At 44.5% G+C, this 18,390-nt stretch overlaps 2 protein-coding genes across 2 annotated transcripts in view; both read left to right on the forward strand.

Moving 5' to 3' along the window:
* POU2AF1 (POU class 2 homeobox associating factor 1) overlaps positions 1-4,803 on the forward strand; it is a 71,167-nt gene extending 66,364 nt beyond the window's left edge. The window contains exons 2-5 of the mRNA XM_076358545.1: positions 1,778-1,905; positions 2,624-2,666; positions 2,757-3,028; positions 4,492-4,803. Coding sequence (XP_076214660.1) covers positions 1,778-1,905; positions 2,624-2,666; positions 2,757-3,028; positions 4,492-4,803 — 755 coding nt within the window. The remainder of the gene's footprint in view (positions 1-1,777; positions 1,906-2,623; positions 2,667-2,756; positions 3,029-4,491) is intronic.
* Positions 4,804-8,042: 3,239 nt separating this feature from the next.
* On the forward strand, positions 8,043-16,660 carry NFKBID (NFKB inhibitor delta). The gene is made up of 7 exons (XM_076358546.1): positions 8,043-8,120; positions 8,734-8,880; positions 11,208-11,259; positions 11,670-11,836; positions 12,185-12,301; positions 15,989-16,153; positions 16,589-16,660. Exons 1-7 carry the CDS (start codon positions 8,043-8,045, stop codon positions 16,658-16,660), a joined length of 798 nt encoding a protein of 265 aa, XP_076214661.1.
* The last annotated feature ends 1,730 nt before the right edge of the window (positions 16,661-18,390 follow it).

Consider the following 18,390-nt stretch of genomic DNA (forward strand, 5'->3'; position numbering starts at 1 on the left):
GGAATAATATTTTAAGTTTAAGATTTGAGCTGGATATCCACCTGTACTTCATAAAACCAAGGACCAGTTGCAATCTTTAGAAATGGAAACTTATCAATTAGCATATTTACAAATCAAAGTGCAGTAAAAAGGGGCAGGTAGCCACTACTGCTATCAGTGGCTTTACAAATATCGGGCCTCCCTGAGCTCTGATATCCTACGGTTTCCTTCTGCTATCAATTGCCTCGAAATACTTCGTTGAAAATACCGGCTTACGAAGAACTGTGCTTCCTCTACTTTGACTTGTCGTAAGGCTTTGTGATAGGCCTTTTTAGCTGGCCGTAAGCTTTACTTTTCAAAATGGATCAGAGTTGATGGGTATAAGCTCTGAGATGTGTTGTCAATATAACTGTCCACAAAGCTGTGTCACATCCCAGCTCACCAAGTTATAAACCTCCTGGCCAGGCTATGAGCAAAGCTCTGTTTGGAACAGAAACATGACTCTGGTCCAGGATGGCACTTAAGTATACCTGCCGGTTCTCAAAAACTATGAGGTATGCATGTCGAACTAGTGGTGAGTTAAATGGCTTTCCAAATGAGGATGCTTTTCTAATTTGGGTTGCATTTATAGCTTGCGTCTAAGTACAGAATATAATGTATTTCTCTTGAATATCTAATCTCTACTTTTTTATGTATCTACCTGACCAGCAATTATGTCATAGGCTAGAGATCTACTAACCAATCTGTTTTATATGCCTGTTGGATATACTCAGTCTGATTTGCCCTTCAGGTAGGTGTAAATTGCTACACTGCAGATCAGTGGCACTGAAGCAACATAAAGCAGATACACACAAGTGAAGTCAGGAGGAATAAAATAAACATGCTATTTTTGTCAGAAGCCTAAAGAAAACAGAATTTCAGGCTCAGGGATTAAGGAGGAAAAAAAAGGTAGAACATCACAATTAACACACTGAAACCTCATTGAAGGCAGCAGAATGAAAGGTTTAGTTTGAGGAAAACCAGCATTTGTTTGTTGCCTCTCTCTATTTTTGTTTTTTATCTACCTAGTTGGTAAGTTTTGAAGAGGAATGCCCTTTTTCACCTCCCTTCAGAGTGTGTGGCTCACCACTATTACTCTATATCCCCATAGGGAGGTGGAGGTCTGTCAATAGCCGTTGCTTTTAGGAATGGAGTATTATCCTCTGCGTAACAGCAGCAACCCCTTTTCCTTGTACTACATCCTCCCTGGCTTTCATAAATGTCTAGAACAATATGCCTATTTATTCAACAAAACGTGTTCATTACACCCTGTGCCTGATAGGACACGGCTTCTGCAGACCATAAAAACACCTGCCAGCACGGCAGGGAAACCGCCAGCTCTGGCTTCCAGACCGCCCTGGCTGCAAGGCCTGCGCAAGCTCTCATGCTATGAATTATGTATGAATACTCTTTTGCAAAAAAAGGGGGCTGAGTTTCTCAGTATTGCTGCAGCTATTTAACAGCTGGAGGGAATTGCAAGCATACCTGTTTCAGGTTAGGTTGTCCTCGTGATCCATCTGTGTGATCACAGCATCCAAGCAGCAAAGGTAGAGAGAAGGCCTATGCCATCTGACATCACATATGGGCCAAAAGACATCATTAGCTAAGGAAGAAAATATTTATGAGTCCGGACTCCAGCCACGTTGACTAGTACAGCCCGCAGACAAGCAGGCTGCCATGGAGACTTTGGCTCTGTGCAAATGGCAGGAAAGGAAAATAAATGTCACCTGCATCTTTTTTTTTTTTTTTTTTTTCTCAGCTTCTGCTCCAGAACAGCAACCGCAGCCTCGCCCCTATCAAGGTGTCCGTGTCAAAGAGCCAGTGAAGGAGCTATTGAAAAGGAAACGGGGAAATGTTCATAATGCCAGTGCAACGGCAGCTACAACGGTAGGAGAAAAAACAAACACAGGCAGAAAATTCTTCCTCAATAACAAAATGATTGACCAGCCCTGGCACCAGCTGGCAATACTTTGGCAATGAAAGAAATCTTTGCACCTCTAAAGTATTTTGAAGGCAATGCAGCCTCATGTTACCTGGAGATACCATTAAATGTATCTTTACTTTAGGTAGAGTGCCTTTAGTGTGCTGAGCACCTTCAATGACCATTGATTTAATGCAAGGGTGAAAGTGCTCTGCACTTGTCAGGATCTAACTCCTAGAAACAGAAAGTGTCTTGGAAGTTAAGCAGCTTGTTCAAGAGCACAAAAAGAGATCAGCCAGAGCCATCCCTGGCTACCTGCTTCTTAGTTTCAGCCTACCCTATCTGTCCTCCCAGGAGGAAGCAGATTAACTGGTTCCTCTCTGAAGAGGAATTCCCACTGCAACACAAGGTTTAAATACTGTTTAAGGCCCCCTTGAGCTGAAGGGACATGTGGACTTTGGCTAGGCCCATGAACAGGGCTGGGGTTATGTGTACTGGCTGCCAGGCTCAGTTCTCCTGGCCCTTCTGTAAAGGCAGGTGGGAACATTCAGGCACTGACATTGAAGTAGTAGCTGATAATCAGCTGATAATAGCTAATATGCTCTGTCTCTTAGTGCTTCACAGAGGGAGTTGAATTTAATGCTTATGGTCTTAATCTCTGGATATTTTTCTTCTCTCTTCTAGGTTGTTTTGCCCCATCAGCCGCATCCTTCCTATTCACCAATGGGTAATGTTTTCTTGACTTTCTAAGTGTTTGTCAGCCCTGCTGCAGAGAAGGCTATGCTGAACTGGGCTTTAATCCTCTCCTGTTTTTTAGGCCAACCTTGCATTGATATGGATGTTGCTGCCTCTGCATTACCTGTCACAGATGAAGGAGCACTCTGTTCTGGCTGGATCTCCCAGCCCTCTCCCACATCCTTACAGCCTTTAACTCAGTGGACCACTTACCCCGATTATGTGTCCCACGAAGCAGTCAGCTGTCCATACACAGCAGATATGTATGTTCAGCCTATGTGTCCCAGTTACACACTGGTTGGACCTTCATCTGTTCTGACTTACACTTCTCAACCGCTGATCACCAATTTTGCAGTAAGTCAAAAATACCTAGGTATAAATGACAGCAAATTCCCCACCTTCTAGCAAGAGCCATGGGGAGTGCTGGATGTAATTAGTATAATTTATTTAATTACTATAATGTTGTGTGTCTTTGCATCCATGCCACATAGTTGTTCTAGCACTGGCCCTGTCTGCACTGTGCTGGACTTTAGTATGGTTTGAGCAGGACAAAAAGTTGTGGTTGCACTGAAATCAGGCATACTTCACTGCTGTTTCCCCAGCTCTCTGCACTCCTCTAGACTTTCCACCTTTTTAACACATATACTGTTCTTTGCTGTTGTCCTGGGAAATGAGTCATCTCTCATCAAGTCAGCAGCAGAGCTGCCATTGCCCTGAGTTTGTTCAAGTCTATGAGCAGTTATTTACAGTAGGGGAATACTGTTTGCAGCTCAAGGATAATAATGGGGAATGTTACATTTACTGCTGTCACCACTTCCAGCTGTTCTTCAGCTTGGATTTGGAATACCTGAGGAAGCAGAATTAAAGTAGTTCACTGAGTGGATGCACATTATAGTCAATAAATGCTGTTGTCTGGACAAGTACTTAGGGGACAGTCCAACCAGAGATCTGAGCAGTATCTAGGGATTTCTCACTATTTGATTCCAAACTTAAAAAAAAAATAAAAAAAAAAAAAAAAAAAAAAAAAAAGTAGTAAATGGGATTCCAGGAAACACATCCACCAGGTGAAGCAGGAAGAATGACTTGGCAATAAATTTCTCAAAAATTGCTATTTAAAGACGGAAGAGCAAGGCCAAAATAGCATGTAAACATAGCAGAATCTTTGGTTTCAGGGTGGACAAAATCTGTTTGGCTGACACAAGATGATTTGTTCTTCCTTAGAGGAGAAGGGCAGAGAATTCTGTTTCAACTGAACTCAAGCAGCTTATTTTCCTTTCAATGTTTCAGTTCAGCTGCTGAAACTGACACACCAAATCAGCAAAGGCCCATGCCTGCGTCCTGTGGCCTTCACTGGTGAGGCAGGGCTATTGTTTCAAATGTGGCTCTGCCTTGGCTGACAGGGGCTGGTCGGGACGGACTGTCGCAGAGGCCAGAATAAGCTGCCTTCAGCCTTGTGGCAGCAAATTCGTGCCCATGCATTCAACTTGCAAGAGAGGCTGTCAAAGAAGGCAGTTTTCAGCATAGGGTGTAACTGTCTCAGGGCTTACAGTGAGGGCGGGAGTGGGAACAGAAAGCTAGAGGGAACTTGACATGAGTGTGAGCTACTGGCAGCAAGCACCTGGGACACCCACAGCCACCGCTCTCATGGGAGCCAGCGTGGGAAAACTGTCACGCTCAGTATAACGCTTTACCCAGAGAGACAGGAAAAGGGATGTTAAAAGTGACACTGAGCATCCTTAGTCTGTTGTTTTGTGTCCTCCCCCCGCCCCACCTGGCCAATTGTTTTATTTTGTTTTATTTCTCTTCTATTTTAACAGCCCCGAAGCACCACCCCCGCTGTAGTGCCTCAGCTCGAGGTGACAGATCAGCAGCCACCTCTCACATACTTCCCGTGGGCACAGCCCCTCTCTGCACTGCCAGCCTCCACTTTGCAGTACCAGCCAGCTTCTTCCACGCTTTCTGGGCCGCAGTTTGTGCCCTTACCGATCTCCATTCCTGAACCAGCCCCTCAGGAGCTGGAGGATGCCAGACGAGTCATCGGCACACTGCCCATTGAGAAGCTGCTTCTAGAAGATGAAGACAATGATACGTATGTTTTAAACCATGCTCTCTCTGTTGAAGGGCTTTAAGTTGCACATCTGGGGCCTGATCCTCACCTACTCAATACTCCACCTGGCACCACAGTGAGTTTTGAGTACAGAGGAAAAGCAGGCTGGGGGGTGGGGTGGAAACTTTACTTGCGATTTTGGTGTCCACCTCTAGCACACCATGACTTCTGTGTTGTGTGAAACTTGCTTTGTCCTGGGGCCCAGCACAAGATTTCTCTGCTGTTACAGCTCCTGCTACCTCTCCCAGGTAGGCTTTTGATACTGCATAGTTCTTGTGCTCAGCATCAGCACAAGGTGACTTTCATCCTCAGACGCAGAGCATGGTTTCAAATTGACATACTATAGTGTAGCCATGGCCAACTGTAGCACTGGTGAGGGTACCCTTGCCTCTAAATATTGGCAAGTCCTAGTTCAATAGGACTGCTTTCCAGAGCTCAGTGTAAATGCCTTGTGTGTGTGTGTCTTTGCCCTGTCCATGGAGGAACTTCTACCTGATCTAGGCCACTAGAAAATATTTTTGGGGCCTAAATTGACATTTTTCTTTCCTAAATTGAACTGCTCCTTTGGAAAATAGGAAAATGTAAAGTGTAGTTTTGTTCTACTGGTGCAGGTAGGTGCATTAGTCTGAAGACAGAAAGTCAATACAGCTGAACTAAACGCCAGTGCAGTCAGACATCCCTATTTACAGAGCAACACAAAGTAGCCTAGATGAAAGGTTTGAGTTCACACAAAGGTGTAACTTTAAGGTCTCACCTTGTCTGCCATTGGAAAACAGCCATGTAGGTATGGGACAGTGGCTTGGAGTCATGGTCTTTCAGCTGCAGAACGTTTTTGGACTCTAAGATATCCACCTTCGAGACGGGGGACTGATTTTGTGACTGGCTGGTAATGCTGCATGTTCTACCAATGGACAGATCCTGGTCCCACTGAAGTCACCGGGAGTTTTGCCCGAGTCAGGATTGCAAGACATGGCCCTATATCAGGAGATCATTGAGAAGACAGGGTCTTCCAAAATCTGGACTTCAGTCTAACAAGGAATTCGTGGCATTACTATTAGCCGGCAATACTTTTGTCTGTTCTGTAGCATTTGAGTGTGAAGTCGGTGATGTCGTGCTGAGCCAGGGAACCTTAATGACCTCCCTTATGCCTTACTTCTATGGAAAGTTTCTCTGTGCTGTAGTCTCCCAGGCCCACAGGTGCACACATTTTCCTTATAGCTTTCTGATTTTCTTTCCTGGAGAATGAGTAGCTTTACTTTTTCCTCTGATGCAACTGTAAATATTATTGTTGATGTTCAGGAGTGCCATGCCACAGGTAAATATATTTGTAGGAGATATATCCCCTTCTAACTCTGTTTATTGTTTTCTTAATAAACAAGGGACTTTTGGTTGGTAAACACAATTTCTCTGGGTTTTTCTGCTTTCTAAAGCCCAGGATCCTTAGGTGATTTTTTTATTTGCAAGACTAACTGCAAAATAATTTATTGCATTGTTTATTACCTGGTATCCAGCAGTCCAGTTGCCACCCAGGCAATATTTTAAGTGACCTTACTGTTTATGCCTGAGTGAGGTTTGCAAGCTCAGGTTGACAGTCTTGAGGACTTTCAAAGCATATCTTGTTATTTAATATTGACAAATCTGGAAGACATAAGCAATAGATCATGTAAGTGATCGTAAAGTTGTTTGGAAATAGCAGTAGTTCAGGCGCATTGAAATTAGTGGCTTACATTTGCAGAAAAACCCAGCAAAGAAATTAATTAGAAGGAGCTTAGTTCACCACTGCTTACTCCAGTTTTACAAGTACAAAGACATTCAGTAGGTAAAACTGGAATAATGCAGTTGTGAATCAAGCCTGTGGTTGCTAAGATTGCTTTTAAATTTCTTTCACTCCAATGTATGTAAATTCTGTGTGTGAATATAAAACAATGATGAACTGTTTCAGAATTTCTTTCTGGGTTGTTCTGGTTAGAAAAAGACAAAATCTTTTTCAATAAAGATCTACAGTAACTTTCATATGCCTAGAGTGTTTTATTTCCTATCCAAAAGGGTAACCCAACATTGGTTTAGCAATCAATTAGTTCAATAGCATATGTACAGGCTAGAACCACAGATTGGCTGTTAGACTTTCTGCTAATTTTGCACATTAAGGCAGACTAAGGAGGAACTCCATGATCCAAATATGGCCTGGAGGCACTGTTTACTCAAGCAGTCCTTACTCACAGAGGCACTCCTGCAGTTCAGATGTTAGTTCAATCACTATTATCCTCTATTGCCATCCCTGGGGATGTGTGGGTGTGCAGCCACAGCTAATGCTGAGCTTGACTGAAAATCAGACTAGCCATACAGTTGCATTTCTACTCCTGAAATTGCAAGGTATGGCTCTGTGGTACAAAATCACCTGAGGAAAGAAACGACTGCATACCACCTTCTGACTAAAAAGTATCAAATGTTGCTGCCTGGAGTGAAACAAACCCAGGGGCTGGTATGACTGCCTGTAGGATGGTCTCCTCCATTCCAAAGGGAAATTGCAAAGCTACCCGTGCATGCCCGGCACCCTTGCAAATAGGACCTGGGGGAATGGAAGTGGCGAGTAGCTCTGTGTCATTCTCTCCAGCTCCAGTCATAGAGCCAGGCAACCAAAGTGAAGCAGTGAAGTGTTTTCCCCACCGCTAAGGGCCATGTCACCAGCAAGCTCATAACTGCGATGGGTTGTGACAAGTCTTTGTCTTACGCACAAGATAAGGACTCTCACCAGTAGTTTTGATAAAGAAGTAGAGCTTAACAGGCTGTTTACAAATACACCATTTAGAAGAGGCTGTTTGCTACCCCGGATGGTGAGATACCACCAATGCATACAAGGCTGTATCACCCCACAAGAGATACATACATACTATATGGTATGCTGGGCCCCAATACTAGGCTTTGTGGAGGACTTAGCTACCTCCCAGCACATGGGCGACTCTCACCTGAAAGAAAGTGCTGAAGTGGAAAGGAGACAGCATGTCAAAGCTCAGGAGTGCTGAGGGCTCTTGAAAGCTGCAGTTATTTTGAGGTAGGAAGCCCTTTCCATGGGAGTGGGTGCTTTCAAGGTCAAGCCCTTTGGTGCTTATGGCATGGTTTTGTGGAACACTGGGTATAAAACCCCCAAAGTGGCTATACTACCCTGTAAAACTGTTTGCTCCCAGGGTGGTTCATGGCCAAGCAGTGATCGGTGTCTTTATTTACTGTCTTAGAATTCTACATATTTATGCAGCTAAAGGTATGAGGGCGTATACATTGGCAGCTGCAGAGCGCATGAAATTGCTGCGAAGACTTGATGCCAAGGAACACAGAGGAAAGGTAATACGGACCACTTTCTCCTGCAAACAGTGGTGTTTGGGATGGGCATGGGCTTTGCATGACTGAGAGCAATTGACACCCTGAAAAATCCAGCTGTCTCTCTGTTACTGCAAAGGAAGCCTTGGGCATTGATATGCCTTGCTTAGGTGCCTCTGGCAGGATCCTAAACTTAGGGGGGATGAAAATGAGCTGCTTCTCTTTTCAACCCATGGTTCATAGAGTGATCTAAGACAACACTGGTCCAGGAAAATATGTGTATGTTGGCAGTAGTCTCTGAGGCTGAAGGTTTTATGAACAACAGATTTATGCTAGGAGTGTTGCACCTGACATAAACAGTGTTCCAAAAATGCTGGACTTGGGTTGTCATCCAAATTAGGGCCAAAGAACACTAGAGGGAGTTTAGCAGAGGCTGGGAAATGCCCCCCATCTTGTGACGCCATGGGTCCTAATAGGTGGGATTCAAAATCTGCCTGTGAGCTGTCTTTGGTTTATGCACCACAATCCTTGGGATTCTAGATACCATTCAGCCCAGACTGCCTTCCCCTATTCCTTGTTTTATGATAGCATCTGCTTCTAGACTCTCACATTTTATCTGCTGTGCTGCTGTTTTCAGACTCCTCTGCTGGTGGCTGTCACTGCCAGGCAGCCAGCTATTGTCTATGATTTGATCCAGACAGGAGCAGATGTCAATGCTGTAGACAACAAAGGGCAGTCAGCTTTACATCTTGCTGCAACATATGGGTATGCCCAAGTTCTTCAGGTAGGAAAAGCTTTTATGGTTTTAATTGCTAGCAATATAAACCTACAATAATGTTTTAATATTGGTGTCTTTAAATAACTGTATCAGAAGGCAAGATGTCAGTAAGCAATGAAGACTGACCAGTCTCCTTTTTCATTGAGTTAGGAATCGACTTCCCAGGTTATTCCTGTTTTAGGTCTATACTTGCAGCTAACATCAGCCTCCTGTTACAGAGGAAATGGCTTTAGCGTATCTGTGGGGGGAAAAGAAATTCTTTCTGCAGATCATAGCTCTAAATCTGCTGATGGCAGGCCAGGCAGAGTGGGCTTGCTCTGGCTTGAGCCCCCAGTGTTGTACTGATGCCTGTGTTGGAGGGGGTTCCCCAGTGGCTGCAGGCAGTTTTAGGGTGTGAGGAGAGGGAGCAATAATACCAGTGTGAAAACCCCTCCCTGATGTGAGTGTCATCCAGACGAGAGCAACGAATTTTGTCCAGACTCAAGCCAGCTGAAGAGAGAGCAGATGTGACCCTGCAGACAGAGCCAGCACAGGCATAGCCTTCAAAATGAGACACATTTTTCAGATTTTATGCAAAACCAAGATCCACCGAGAAGATTTTCCAGGGTGTGAGAGAAACTGGACACTCCTGTATGGCCAGACTCTAGTAAAGCTTTCATGACTTATGTGACCAGATCTTCGCTTCCCTATTGCTTGACAGGTCTTTCTGTAGACAGGGTCTACATCTAAATTGTGTGCCAGCCGGACTCTAACAGCCCTGAAGAGCAAACTAGCACATTAGAAAAGGCCCCGTGGGAATTTTTGGAAGGGATTACATAGCAGAGATAAGCATACTGGAATGTGTCTCTTAAATGCTTAGCTATTGGCCATAAAATGGAATTAATAAAACGTGCCTTCCTTGATTCATGTCAGGACTGAGTACAGGCAGCTTCAATGCAGTTTCACTCCAGCAGCATGGCTGCTGATGAGTTTACCTCAGGGCAGGGACACAGGGTCCTCTGAGGATGAGGGATGTATCAGTGGAAGTGCCGGGGTACCTGGCATGCAGGCAGTCCATCTCCAGTATTCAATTAGCTCTGCTTTGCACACAGCCTGGGTTAAGTCGTGAGCAAGCAGTTAATGTGTAACATTGCGAGTTCTTTGGAAAACAGGTGTTTCGTTCAGTGGGGAAAAGTGTTTTACATCCAGATGATTCCAACAAAGCCTCCCAGAGTGCCTTGTGGTGGTTTGTGTTTTGTTGGGTTTGTTTTTTTTTCCCCTTGACATAAAAAGGGAAAATGCACACAGGCTTACTTCTTGGTGCAGTCAAAGCCATGAAATGCTTTACAGTTTGTTTGTTTGTTTTAATTGTTTTTTTTCTAGTGGATTAAACATCTAATCTCTAATAATCAGGCAGCTCAGAGCTACTTGTCAATATTTGTTCTGTGTGTGTTATATTATTGTTATGAAAAGAGAGCACAAGCCCTAACCGTTCTGGATAATCTTTCAGCAGAAGGATTCTGTCCTGTGCCTTGTCTAACTTGACAAGGTTCTGGATGAGTCACTGCACTGCAAAAATTCTCAGCCAAGATGCTGTAATGTGAACAACTTGTTTTATTCAATCAACAGCAAAAAATGCATTATCTGCAATAATGTAGACAATAATATAGACTTGGCTGCATCGCATCAAATCTATCTTTTACTTAAGTTGAAGAGTTTTAAAATTTTACTCTCTGCTAAATCCAAGCAACGCTCATCTCAGACCACTATTTCATGCCATTTGTAGGCTCTGCATCCTCATTGCTGCAGCCGTTGCAACAAGCTGTGGTTTTAACCTGTCACACTGCTGCACATCTGCTGCTCATTAAAAAGAAAAAGTAAATAAATCCAGTCTGAGAATTTCCAGTGTCAGCAAAGTTGTAGGTAATAAAGTTTGGCTGTACATGTCAAGGAGAGATTTTCATTTATCCTTGTCAAGAATAACTCAGAATAAATATGAAATGGTGTTATTGGTGCCTTTGCTTAATCCAGGTGAAAACGAGGAGGCTAGCACTCTTGAGCTGGGGGCAGTGGCTTAATTTTACTGTTCTGAACTGAGAATCTAATAGGATACTATACTTAGGTGGGGTTTAGGAAACTAGGGAATATGATCATCTTGTGTAACCCTGAATGTCCCTGTTAGGAAATAGAGTCACAGCACTGAAATCTAGTGTCCAATAAGGGCTTAGTTTGTAGTTAAATGATAATTATCTGATTGTTTCTCTGTTTGTTTTTAAATTCTGTTAGTTTTGACTGATTTTGGCTTGGACAGTATTCTGCTGAACTAAAACTTTCCATATCTCTGTTGTTTCTAGGTTATACTGTCACTAGGTTTCCCTCTTGATTTAGAAATGAAGGATTTTGAAGGTAAACCCCTTTGTACAAATATTTTATAGTGGTATTAAAAAAAAAGAAAAACTGTATTGGCTATTTCATTGACTTATGCTCATTGGTATTTGGTGGTGTGCTAGGAGGCCAGAGTGGCCTCAGAAACTGCCTGGGGGAGAGTCGTTGCTGTGCATTCAAATGCCACAGAATTCAATGGTGCTGATGATCCAATGGTGATTCAATACACAGCTGAAACTGAGCAGATGCTGGAGTGCCCCATGAAGCGTCTATACAGCCAATATGGTACCTTTGAAACCAGAGAAGGCTTGTGCCTTAACAACACATGTGCAGAGATGCATACGCTCTCCCCGCCAGCCCTCGCTTCCTCTCTGAACATCAATATCTTCGCTGGGACTGTTGTTATCTTCCTCCCGTACTTGGTTTTCCAGGCCATACCCCACTCCACTGTGCTGTTCTGGCCCACAATGCCCTGCTCCGGGAGCAGGGTTGCCAGACATTGACGGAGGAGCAGCAGAAAGATCTTCAGCACCAGAGCGAAGAGCTGGAGTCCTGTATCCACCTCCTGGTGCAGACAGGAGCCTCCATCTACAGCCGGGTAAGGGATCAGCTCGGTTATCCGTATGCTGTTTGTATGGGAACTCTCCCCTGCCCTGCCTGATGCTTGTGCTATGCTCAAACTATAGAATTGGAGAAGGAATGAACTGCTGACAGAAGGACCAAGCCTGTTCCCCTCTCAAGTGACTGGTTGCAGAGTTAGTTTCTGCCTTTTGGAGTTACTTTCTTGCAGCAAACACTGGACAGTAAGAGGGCTGCTGGCGGCAAGGAGGTGCTCCACAGTAGCTGCAGAGGTGGCCTGGACTTTTCTCCGATGGGTTTATATAATATCTTCAGGTTGTTCTGCAAAACATTTCTTATTTGTTTGTTTTTTTCTGTTTTTAAATAGGATGTGAAAAGCAACAAGACAGTTCTTCATTATACAGTCCAGGATGGGAATATCTCCCTGCTCAGATACTTCTTGGAGCTGAATGCTTTCAAGTCCACGGACTTTGTCAACAACAAGGTGAGTCAGGCCGTGCGTGGACAGGATTTGTGTGCATATCCACAGGCAGAGGAGATGCTGAGAGCAGTGTGAGAACTGTGCTGTGGTGGGAGGCTGTGTGCAGACAGAGGCGTTAGGAGATCTGTGGGGTCCTGCAGAAACCAGTTATTCTCTTCCCACACACGTTTTTTCTGGAGGGAAAGAGCAACAGTTTGTGAATCTGAACTTTTTTTTTTTAACCTGAAACTGCATTTTCCAGTAAATAGACATTTCACCTGGAAAGCAGTGCTTGGCTTGAACTCTGAGTTGTGTCATGAAACGCAGGCTCCTCTCCCAGCAGGCAGAAGCTGACAGAATGAGAGCACGAGACAACCAGGGAAGAGGAAGGACGTGGGAATCGGTTACTTGAGGAGGAACATGAACTTTATTACATTAGGCTGAAGACTGAGAAAACAGATCTGCAATGATGCAATGGTTTGCTGTTGGCAGCAACGTAATAATGAAAGACGGCAGCTTAGGGCAGCCATGTATCAAGTAATCTCTCCTGTCAAACATGCCATCTGTAGGAAGGACAAAGCTCCTATTTCAGTTAAGGGAGATGGTGACTCTTCCTGCCTTAAATGTTATTTGCAAGTCTTCTGACTTTGTTTGTGCCTGGGCACAAACTGGTTATTGTGATGGCTGCCTGCAAGTTTGAGCCTGGAGAATCGAAATATTCACAGGGCCCACCAAGCTCTAACAGCTGCCAGGAGCAATAACAGAAGACGGACACATGCTACAGGCAGTGAACCAGGGGCTGACATTGCCAGGCAGGTGAAGTGTGGGGAAACCAGCTCTTTGAAGCAAGGCAGCATCCTTGCTGAGCATGAAGGAGCCTAGGCATTGTGGCAAGTAGACCGCTTCTGACTCTGGGGGCTTGAGACCCTGCTTTAGGCACTCTATACAACCCTGCTTACTGACCTGAAGTTTTGCCAACATTGGTTCCTCAGTGCAGGGTTTCTTGAGGCACAGCCATTCCTAGGTTGTATAAAGCAAGCTAGAAACCTTCCCAGTGCTGCTGTTGTCACCCATCCCCTTGCTGCCCCATACTTCACCTCTGAGCAGATACCAAGAAGTGACACTATCTTGCAGATGTATCAGCTTCACCCACCCTCCTAAGCAAAAATCCTGACATTCCTGTGCCTTAGCTGAGACATCGCTGTGCACCATCAGCCAGAGCTTTGGCTCTTGACTAGCTGTCCCCTCTCAGCAGGACTGAGTGGGTGATTCTGGGTGCTTCTGCAGAAGGGTACCCTTGAGCAGGAAAGGACAGAGGGGAGGGGAGGGCAAGGCTAGGGCTCCCTGTTTTGAGAGGGTCAGTGCATTAGCTTTTCATTTCAACTGTTACAGTCTCTTAGCCTTGCTTGTACTCCCTAGAGCATCCACGTGCTTGTGTCCATCAGAAAGGAACTGAATGTTTTCTATCAAATCAGTTGCTCACTTAGGAAGCAGATACTGGGCAGCTTCCCGTTTTTTTTCCCCTACAGATTTCTGTTGGACTGGAGGAAGCATGTTTTGCTTTGTGTATGTGGGTAATAACACTGAGTTTCTGTCTTCCTGTACAATGAAGGGCCTTATGCTGCCTTTTCACTACATTCTTTCTGTATCTTTTAAGACCCATTAGGCAGGTGCTAGCTTGTCCGTGGGAGACTGCTGTTGTCTCTTGATCACAATCCTGTGAGAGCTTCCTACTATGATAGGATCACTTGGAGTCTTCAGTCTTGTTGGTGAGCTGTCTGGGACAGTGAGAAATATGATAGCAAGGTTGTCTGACACCCATCCTGGCTTTTTAGCTCTTCCAAGTATGAGGAAGACAAGAAAACAGGGATGCTTGGGTCCGTGTTTTGGCTTCCCTGGCTCACCCACTGCTTGCTGTGGTTGTCTCGTTCCAAATCCATTTCCTTGTGGATTTCACAACGAGAAAAGCATTGAGGCCTTTGAGGTATTTTTCACCTGAAGGATTCCTAGAGCCCACATATTGGTGCTCTGGACCATTGTCTCACATACGCCCTATTAAAGTCAATGGGAGGCTTCAAGATCAGGCATTGTCAGACTGCCTTGTTTTCTTAGCCCCATGCCTGGATTTGGAAGCTATCAAGTGCTGCTGCCACAAAGATGCAGCAAACAAATGCAGATGTTTCCATTTTAACGAGAAGTCCTATAAAGAGCTTGTAACTACCCCTTGACTCTATGGGATGATAAAATTGACAAAGATCTGCTTGTTCAGGGCTTGTAAAAATGCCTTGTCTGAGAATAGCTGTTAAGATTTTGCTATTTTGTTCTGTGCTTCAATGTCCCTTATGTCTCAGTGGTAAATAGGACCTGAAAGTCATATGTATTCCTTTTAACAACTGGAATAGTAATACACGTTGCAATTTGTGTCCAACCATTCTAAGTTCATGACAGATGTATGATCATTTCCGAGAGAAAAAATATACAGCTGCCTAAACGAGACTTCTTGCAGACTAAAAATACCTTGCCTTATGCATTTGCTTATTAGGTTTTTCTCATTTAAAACCGTTACCAGTCATACCTGACTAGGCAGGGGCACAGATTTCTACACGGTCTGGTGATACCAGAGCTTTTCTGCAACAAATTGCAGCATGCTCCGTCCTGCGCCCCCCCGTGGCTTCACAAAAAAATTTGTCTTGTTACTGTGCAAATCCTGTTACTGAAAAATCTGGAGTCAATATATGCTTAAGTAGGCCCTTGACCTCAGGACTCTGCTTAATGACAACACCATGAAAATAAAGCCAAGCACTACGTTCAGCACTCTGGGAAGGAACCAGGAGAAGGTTTGGAGCCCAGCATGATTTATTTTGTCTGCTGCAGAGCCAAGCCACCTGCAGCCCTGTTTGGTCCACGGTACACAAAGTCTCTGAGGGACACGGGCTGCTGGACCACCGGGGTGGCTTGGTACCTTTCAAAGCACCTCTTTTTAATGCCATGAGTTTGGTGACATGGGAGGACTCGCACAGTCAAAGATGCCTGGTATCCAAGAGATCAGTCTGAGCCTTGCGTATATCCTGTACACTATTGGGTCTGGCTTTCACTTGTGTCAAGGTCTCTTTGCAACTTTCTGGCACTTGCAAGTGATTGTAAAAGGGAGTAGTGGAGATCTGTGGAGCACAAATGGGTCTGCTGTTGTCGATCCTTGCTTAGCCCATGTGTGATGGGTAACACAGTGTAATGTGTTTTGTGTCCCTTAGACTGACTTAAATGTTTCCCAGTGAAACAGTTCCTATTGTTTCTCCTGGATAAATATGCATGTTACATGGCCTCTATCCTTCTCTTTTTCAAATAACTCATCAGTTCTCTGCTTACGTGAGGGTACGATTTAGCAGGGGGTTGCAGAGCGATCAGGAATGTTGCTGATATAGGATTATTTGTTAGCTGTACCCAAAGCATCAAAGCTGCCCAATTTGTAGTGCTCTATCAGAGAGGAAAATGTAAATCCACAAATCTCCTGCATGAGCAGCCATACGTGGGAGAAAAAGAGCAGGGATACTCCCTCTCCTCCCAGTAAGTAATCGTGTGAGGCTTCTTCAGCTCTCATTTCACAAGTCTCCATTTCTAGGACAACTCTGAGTAGGTGGCACAGCTTATCAGAAGGTTTCTCTTTTTTTTTTTTTTTTTCCTTTCTTTCTTCTTTTTCTTCCACTGCATTAGGCACATGGCAACACAGCTTTGCATATGGCAGCTGCATTGCCTCGTGGCAAGAACCAGAAAGAAATCGTCCAGTTGCTCCTTGACCATGGGGCAGACCCGAGCATCCGAAACTTAGACAACGATCAGCCAATCCACATGGCTCCTTCTGGAAAAGCTGGGGATCAGGTACATGATCTGCATTGCTGCTGCTTCCTAACGCATCTGTGCACACCACAGCTGTCTGTCCTTACCAGGAGAACAGTGAGGACAAGTTGTATGACATGGGTCTGACGTTGCAGTGGTGTAGGCTTGGGGGTTCCCCACTTCAGTAAATCTGTAATTGAGGAGCACAAAGCAGGCATTAGCTGGTACTCCAAATACATCTGGGGAGGTATCAATGTATAGTTCTTTCATAATGGCAGCAAATCTCAAGGGATGATTGGGTTTCATGCCTACAGGTATGAAAAGGCTCCTGGAGCTCACTGTAGTCTCTGATATGTTTATATGTGTATTTAGTTACACATATACATGTATATAAGTGTGTCTGTGTATGTATATATTGGGGTGTCTGCATGCATGGTTTCAGATGGTATGTTATCAACTTCTACATTTTTTTGGCAGGTTAGGCATTTGCTGAAGAAAGGGAAAGTTGCATCTGCATTCATTTCCTGTCGCCGAAATGCCAGATCCTAGGTTGCCTGCAATTTCTGGAATGGCTTCAACTTCAGCTTGCTCATTGCACAAGGCCTCTGAGAAAAACTGTGAGGACGGTTAACCAACACGTCCCTGCTCCTAGAGTCTTTAAACTAGGGTGGGATGACAGTGTTTCTCAACCTGTGGACCATGAGTAGCATGTAAGATATCAGAAGATGAGCTTTCAAATGGTTGAAAACTTTATCTTGTTAACAAAGAATACTAATAAACCTCAAGCATTGCTTGCAAGCAAGGAGGCAAGCAAAGCAAATGGCTGTTACATAAATAAGCAAATATTGGAAGTACAGCCAATCTTTGATTTGGTGGCAACTGAAATCCATGGTGGTGACGGAACACAAGACGGTAGTTTGGCTATAAAAGTTTGAGAAATACTGCTCTAAGACATGCTCCAGCTGTGCCTCGTTAGGTCCTGTACAGAGGTACTAGTTGAAATGGTGAAGCCTTTGTGATGTGCAATTACCTCCATTGTTCCTGCTAGTTTGGGAATGCAGGAACCTGAGGGGAGGGAAAAGACTGGATGGAAGAGGTCAGGTCAGTCTGAGGAGTCATCCATGGCTGTATTTCACCTGAGAGAATGGACATCTGAACTCAAGAGCTCCAAGTGAGGGTTCCTGCAAGCTGCTACTACCCCATTTCTTAGCACTTCGTGGAAGAAAGCTGAAGCAGCTGTCCATTGCCACTGCCTCTCACCCCACCCCAAGAAAAGAAAACAAATGCTTGTAAAAGCAAGTACATGGGGCAGGTTCTCAGCAGCACAGGTTCATGTGGCTCCTGAGTGTTTCCCAGCAAAGGGATTCCTCTTTGAGACATCTGATCCAATCCAAGCCTCCAGCTCTGATGGCAAAGAATAGCTCTGGAAGCACCTCAGAGTGGGAAGCTGAACCCTCACCTGAGCTAATGCCTGTGTAGGAGACAGAGGCTTCCTTTGAGTCTTAACAGCTTTTAGGCATGGACAGGGTAGAAAAGCTTTGAGCTGTGTGGGCCTGTACACAGCAGGGTCAGAGTGCAATGTGGTAAGTGCTCTCCTATTCCCATTCTTATCTAAGGGGGCGTTTTAATAGATTCTTCTTATTCTTTCTGTGAAATGATTTGTGAATTGCTGTGCAATCAACTGGCAACAGTGTCTCTGCCGGGTCAATATGATTGAAGGTAGATGCCCGAAGGGAGTGAAAGCCATGTTTTGGCAACCCTTTCACAGAGGGTGTCTCATCTTCAGTATACATTCTGAATTATAGTTTGCTGATTTCTCAATGTTGCACAAGTTTTTTTTTTCTAACCGGACTGAACAATAAGATGAAGGGCAGATGTCTTAAATCACTGCAGTAACTGCCTTGATCATCCACTGACTAACTCAATGGGATGGGCTTTTCTAAAGCGCTTGTCAGTCTCACAGACCTGGACTGTTTAAACAACTGTTTAGCAGACTTGAACAAAAGCTCTTAAGAAATGCAGCCTCAACTTTCTCAGCCCTCCTCTCTGCTGTTTTGCTGTTGCTTCTCACTACATCATATCTACAAACCTGCCAACATCCGCTGACAAAAAAAGCAGAAATGTATTTGCATGTGTTTGCATAAATTTGCATGTATCTGGGCATAAGCCAGCAAAAGCATGTGCTTTCTTACTTTGAAGGGATGTTATAACAAGCCCTGAATTGAGTGGTAACTGCATTGGTGAGTTAGTACTGTGTGTCAAGACAAAGCGCTCAATAA

The sequence above is a fragment of the Aptenodytes patagonicus genome, chromosome 23 (assembly GCF_965638725.1).
Source record: "Aptenodytes patagonicus chromosome 23, bAptPat1.pri.cur, whole genome shotgun sequence".
Taxonomy (NCBI): Eukaryota; Metazoa; Chordata; class Aves; order Sphenisciformes; family Spheniscidae; genus Aptenodytes; species Aptenodytes patagonicus.

What these genes read in the sequence shown, in the direction of transcription:
- NFKBID (XM_076358546.1), top strand. Translation starts at nt 8,043, where the DNA reads ATGAGGGCGTATACATTGGCAGCTGCAGAGCGCATGAAATTGCTGCGA. An exon ending in AGAAATGAAGGATTTTGAAG is followed by an intron (nt 11,260 to 11,669) that starts GTAAACCCCTTT and finishes TTGGTTTTCCAG; the next exon opens with GCCATACCCCACTCCACTGT. An exon ending in GAGCCTCCATCTACAGCCGG is followed by an intron (nt 11,837 to 12,184) that starts GTAAGGGATCAG and finishes GTTTTTAAATAG; the next exon opens with GATGTGAAAAGCAACAAGAC.